Source organism: Engraulis encrasicolus, chromosome 17, assembly GCF_034702125.1.
Source record: "Engraulis encrasicolus isolate BLACKSEA-1 chromosome 17, IST_EnEncr_1.0, whole genome shotgun sequence".
Classification (NCBI taxonomy): domain Eukaryota; kingdom Metazoa; phylum Chordata; class Actinopteri; order Clupeiformes; family Engraulidae; genus Engraulis; species Engraulis encrasicolus.
Window position 1 is genome coordinate 39,457,983 of NC_085873.1, and position 6,699 is coordinate 39,464,681.

The 6,699-nt window shown below is 42.1% G+C and overlaps 1 protein-coding gene across 1 annotated transcript in view; it reads right to left on the reverse strand.

Moving 5' to 3' along the window:
* The window catches only part of erbb2 (erb-b2 receptor tyrosine kinase 2), a 61,066-nt gene extending 55,275 nt beyond the window's left edge, over window positions 1-5,791 (reverse strand). The window contains exon 1 of the mRNA XM_063220757.1: window positions 5,457-5,791. Within this exon, the coding sequence (XP_063076827.1) occupies window positions 5,457-5,526 (70 nt within the window). The 5' untranslated portion in view covers window positions 5,527-5,791. The remainder of the gene's footprint in view (window positions 1-5,456) is intronic.
* Window positions 5,792-6,699: the final 908 nt, after the last annotated feature.

A 6,699-nucleotide genomic window follows, 5' to 3' on the forward strand; every position in this document is an offset into this window, starting at 1 on the left:
TGAGGTCATGGAGGCGCTGGAATGCTTATGATGAGCCTGGGGGTGGGGGTGGGGGGGGGATTTCTTTGGAATAAGGTTGAGAGACACTACTTCAGCTCAATATGACAGGTCAGCTTCCTTTTGATTTTATTTTTTATAGGTTTCTTTCTGTATATATTGATTTGTAATATTTTATGTTGTTGAACTGGGACTATCTGAGACTTTTGAAAATGTGTCCTTGAAATGCTGGCCTTCCTAGTTTTCTTTTCCACATGATGTACCACTGCAAATGTATACTATACTGAGTGTGTTTCAATAAAAAAAATTGAATTACAAAAAAATATGACAGGTCAGCTTCTTCAACCTGATCAGCTGTAATGTTCTTTTTATTGTAAGAGACTTTTTCAACACACTTCCTGGCTATTTGCCACAGTCCCCCAGGGTTCCCCAAGACTGCTGTAAACAATATACGACCATATCTCCCTGTATTAACCCCTTAAGACACGACTTTATACATTTGTTGTTACGAGTATGGTAATGACCAAGTCGTGGTGCATTACTAAAGGGCCTGTGTTGTGTCATAGTATTGTAGTGCTATGGCAGTTACATTTCAAAGACTATTACAGCGTGCCACTGGAGGTATGGTGTGCATTAAGGGACTACAACAATGGTGAGCAGGGCCGTGGCCTAGTGGTTAGAGAGTTGGTCTTTCAATCTAGGGGTTGCAGGTTCAAATCCGCCCTGACCTCTCCCTACATCGCCATCCATGGCTGAAGTGCCCTTGAGCAAGGCACCTAACCCCACAGTGCTCCAGGGACTGTAACCAATAGCCTGAAAATAATAGCTGTAAGTCGCATTGAATAAATGAAAGTGTCAGCTAAGTGCAATGTAATGTATCTCTCCCATGGAGACAAAAATGATTTGTCTCTGCCCAATAGGGCTGGGCGATATGGGAAAAAACCTGTATCACGATATGGATCACGATAACGATATATATCGTCATATTGCCCAGCTCTTCTGCCCAATGACCCACATTTCAAGTGATAATGTCATCCATGCCTGTAACCTAAGCAAGTCCGTCTGTCATAGCAATATACAGTGCATATTGCTGTCCATTAGTAGGCCTATATTGATTTACTGAGCTTACAACTACTAGTATCAAACACCTTGAATCAGGGCCGCTGACAGCTTTGGCTGGGCCCAGGGCAAAGTCATCTGAAAGGGCCCCCCACCCAATACTTTCAGTGTAATGAGGGACCAATGATGGTCCCCCCATCTCACTGGGCCCGGGACAACTGACCCCCACCCCCCCCCCCCCCCCCCCCCCCCCCCCCCCCCCCCCCCTTCACGGCTTCCCTCCCTTGAATATATAATATAGGCAATAGGCCTACTAGGCTTCAACTAGTGGTGCTGCTTACTACATGCTAACAAAACAAATATAGTCATTTCAGCCGCCTCACTGCAGTTGAATACCTTGTGGTCACTTTCCCAATAGCCTTAGAGCCTTAGCCTACCTGACTGCTGAACAGGTATGGTCTGTGGTCTCTTTGAACAATAATGGTGCAAGGTGCGAGAGATGTGAGGAGGCCAGGCCAGCCCATGTATTCCTAATCTATATCAATCGACCAGACTACTATTGCCTCCACTGACAAGTGCACAGAGCTTTTGGAAGACAGAACCACATACCAAAACATTAAAAATGTCTCCTGTTAAAAGAAATGGTTTAGTTTCCTGGTTAAAAAACAAAAAAAAGAACACCATGCCTCAGGCCTACATTGCAGGTATCCCTATTTCAGATTTTAATTCAACTGTGTACGCTTGCCTGATCTTTAATTTTCAAGTAAAATCTTGGGTGTCTGATATCTAAGTGTCGAAGAAAGCATTAACATGTCCTATATGGCTACCCAGACCAGTAGACCTGTTCAAAAAAAACTTTTTTTGTAATTTTGAAACCAATTGCTGTGATTCCCATTCTCCAAGGTGTGAAATGGTCAGACATAAAATTATTTTGATTTTGGACCATGGGAAGACCTGCCTCAAGAGCCATAAAGTTTCAATGTTTATTTTAATCAAAAACGCCTGACATTTGGCCTCATTTTGCCTAATAACTTCACAGCCATTTGTCATAGAGCATTGTGGGTGGTGTCACCTGAAAGCTGACAATATTTCCTTTCAGATGATACCCAATATGTCAGTATCATGCACAGTTATAGCTGACTTTAAAGCGGAAATGTGTTACATTTAGGCGAATTTTTGTGTTTTCAGCTCAAACAATACTCAATTGGACCCCAGAAAGGTTTATTAATTCACCAAAGTATAGTGCCAAATTCAAGTCTGAAAGAAAATATATTTCCTAACATTTCATATATTGCCAGTGACACATCCTGAACTGTCAGAACACAATATATAAAGTCGTGATCTCTTGCTTACTCTTCCTGTGCTGTCGGAACACAATATTGGCCTAATTGATCCTGATTTTGTTGGTTTGCCCACAAAGAAATTATCAGTCTATAATTTTAATAGTAGGTGTATTCTAACATGGAAACATAGAATATCAAAAAGCAAAGTAAAAAGTAACTTAAAAAAATATTTATTGATTTCTATTACTAAGGATGCACCGATAAACATTTTTTCGCTTCCGATCCGATCCCGATATCTAAATTTGGATATCTGCCGATACCGATACTACTCCGATCCAATACCAAAACCACATATATGCATGGGTTTCAACTTGAGGTAGGCCCAAGTAGACTATTTAGTCAGAAAAGGGAGTCAGAAGAACAGGAAAACAATTAATAAGTAAAAAGTAGCAAGTAAAAAAGTAACAATCCCATCCTGAAAACTATTATGCAAGTGATTTCAAATTAACATTACACCTGCCTCAATGTCAGTATCAGGAGAATTCCGATACTTTGGGAAAATTCAGATCCGATCCGATATCTGAATTATGTTTATATCTGAACCCGATACCGATACACCGATACCGATATCCCATCCCTATCTATTACACTGAGGGAGAAAGGCATTTGATCCCCTGCTAACCATTAAGAGTTCTGGTTCCACAGACCAGTTGGGCACTTCCAAACAACTCATAATCTGAATTCAAGACACCAGAAAATAGATTATATTTGATAGAAACAGTCAATGAATCAGACACCAAATTCTCCAAGGAGAAGGTACAGGACAAAAGGGTCAGACACTATGAAAATAAAGTTCAATATCTGCACACTTTGTATACTTAGCACACTTATTATACATGATAATGAAGTTTAAGGTGTGTGTGTGTGTGTTCTGCTGATCTTCTCTTGAGTTCATCTGTATTATCTGGTAAAAATAGCTGTTTTGACTGCCATGGCTTCTATCCTGTTGCTTGCCAGATAGTGGCAGCTGAAACAGTCCATGACTATAATGGCTGAGATCCATATGCGACACACACACACACACACACACACACACACACACACACACACACACACACACACACACACACACACACACACACACACACACACACACACACACACACACACACACACACACACACACACACACACACACACACACACACACACACCCCTTTGGGACATAAGAAAAGACATAACACATAAGACAACAGCATACATTTACTGTTACCAGAATGGCAATGACCAAGTCATAATGTATCACTATAGGCTCTAGGTAGTCTTTGGTAAGTAGTAAGGTAATAGTATGGTATGTCTTTTCAACAACTATTACAGCATTCCACTGTGGAAGTGTGGGCATTATGAGGCTACAATAGTCTGGCTTTATGTTTTATGCTTAGTATAAGCCTGATTATATTTCTTAAGGACACAACTGTTGGTGCTGTTTACTGAAACACTCTTACTTGTGTTTTTGTCCATTCCAGCCATGTTCAGGTCCACAATCTAACATCACGAACATCTTTTTACAGCTTCTGGCTCTTTACCATGTTTGGAGAGTTTTGTGTCTGATTCGTTCACCATTTCTATCAACGGGAGACTTTTTAAGTCAGCTGACTATTTTCAGGTGTCTTGAATTCAGATGACAAGTTGATTGGAAGTGCCCATCTGATCTGTGGGACCAGAACTCCTAATGGTTAGGAGGGGATCAAATGCCTATCTCCCTCAATGTAATAGAAATAAATTCCTAATATATATTCTTTTAAGCTACTTTCTGGATTTGCTTTTTGATATTCCATCTTTCCATGTTAGAATACACCTACTATTAAAATTATAGACTGATAATTTCTTTGTGGGCAAACCAACAAAATCAGGATCAATTAGGCCAATATTGTGTTCCGACAGCACAGGAAGAGTAAGCAAGAGATCACGACTTTATATATTGTGTTCTGACAGTTCAGGATGTGTCACTGGCAATATATGAAATGTTAGGAAATATATTTTCTTTCAGACTTCAATTTGGCACTATACTTTGGTGAATTAATAAACCTTTCTGGGGTCCAATTGTGTATTGTTTGAGCTGAAACCACCAAAATTCGCCTAAATTTAACACATTTCTGCTTTAAAGGCAACTATAACTGTGCATGATACTGAAATATTGGGTATCATCTGAAAGGCGATATTGTCAGCTTTCAGGTGACACCACTCACAATGCTCTATGACAAATGGCTGTGAAGTTTTTAGGCAAAATGAGGCCAAATGTCAGGCGTTTTTGATTAAAATAAACATTGAAACTTTATGGCTCTTGAGGCAGGTCTTCCCATGGTCCAAAATCAAAATAATTTTATATCTGGCCATTTCACACCTTGGAGAATGGGAATCACAGCAATTGGCTTCAAAATTACAAAAAAAGTTTTTTTTGAACAGGTCTACAGACCAGTCATCTCACCGTGGTCAGTTGCTGACCTAACTGGTTACCTGTCGCTCCTAGGCTACCGATGACAGCCACGCGGGCGCGCGCGCTCGCCAGGTCAGGACGTTCAACAGGTGTTTGTTTACCATCTTGAGCAGCCATTAGAATCAAGACAATGCCGGAGCTATGTTTTAGGAACTATTGTTTAACGAAGTTGCAAAGCAGGTTCCCAAGCTGCCTTCAAGTGACATGCTCCAATCCACACTCAAACCAACCGCGAGTGAGCAGTCTTTGTTTATCTACTGTGCAATACTGAGCTATTCGGTTATTCTTACACATTTCTGAAACGTTCATAATCAATATGGTTTGTTACCAAAACCGTCCGCATACCCCACATGCTTTCGGTTGGAGTTTGAATCTCGAAATCACAGCTCGAGCGAGTCTGTCGAGGGGGTGGCTCGCCTCGCGCTTCGGCTGCAGGAATGTGGTCTATTGTCGTTGTAGGAGACATGCCGTGCTTGAAATCCAACTTACTTTTTGTTGCCACAACCACAGACATTTCATTGATCTGACTGCACACTGCTGATGTGCCTGTTATGATTAGGCTACTGTAAGTTTAGAAACTCAGTTGTACGCGCAATGACACACATATCGGCATGACCTACCTTTGGCAGCCACTCGGTGAACTCCAAAAATCAGAACCCAGAGAAGCACAAAAGTTCTCGCCGCCTCCATGGAGCGAAGCCAACATTAGTCCATATTCGCCACGGTAAGGTTTATTCCACTCGATTGCCCAGTTAGGTCCCCAAACACGTTGAGCGGTTATTACAAAAACGAAATCCTGCTCCACGTTCGAACGGTTGCTTTCTCCCAAAGACAACTTCCTGCCTGGAATTTCGACTGGTGGAGCGACTGTCTGTGGCAATACTTGGGTCAGCCCGTGAGTGCGTTCGTTCGTTCGTAGTAGATTGTCAGCGGAGGCGGTGCGTTCCCGTCAAGAGCAGGGGTGGGGACTGGCAGTTGCGAGCGAGCGGAGCTGAGATTCACCCCTCCCCACACACCACACACCCCCAACCCTCCCGCTGTCATAAAGTCAGACGGTCGCAGCAGGATAGCACACAGCCAACTTGAGCACTGCTGTTCGGCGGCGAAGTTACTGGTTGACTTGTTTTTGCCCTCCGGTGGGGAATGCACATTTCTGTGGCGCCCTTTCCCCAAACACGCGTTGCGCTCTTGCTGTGTGGGAAAAGTGGCTACTGGACTCGTGTGGTAAAAATAATGTATAGGCCTACAGAAATATGCCCCACTGCGTGAGTGAGAGGGTGTTGCGTTGCGTGGGCGTGGGGAACACTCAATAAAAACTCCACGCGTATTTTGCGCACGCAAAGGAACGGCGTAGATCAGATATCGTGTTGAGCGCACTATCTACAGGCCTGTAGTAGCTGGATAATGACACAAACGGCAAAATATCTAAGAAGAAAACAAAATCACCGTCTGTAGTCTTTTTTAACAGATTTAAAATTTTATTTTGTTCAAATAGTAAACTGTATTTTAAAATCGTAATTACTAATTAGCTACTGTTGTATAACACCGCTGGTATGATTCAAGGCAAACATTTGTACAAACCCTTAAATAACAAAATACATTTGGCATGCTTCATTTTGTTATTTTATATATTATAGCCTCATGAAAACATTATTGCCAATGTGAAGTGATACTCAGAGAAACATTTTTACTCATTGTGACTGACTGACTGACTGACTGACATGCATGTTTGAAGCTTTGGGATTGAGATAGATACCATCAGTGCATTGCTGACATTGTTCACGGGGGTCACCCCCCTCTAGCAAGCCAAGCAGCACAGAGAGAGAAGCGAAGGAAGAGAGAGAGAGAGAGAGGGAGAGAGAG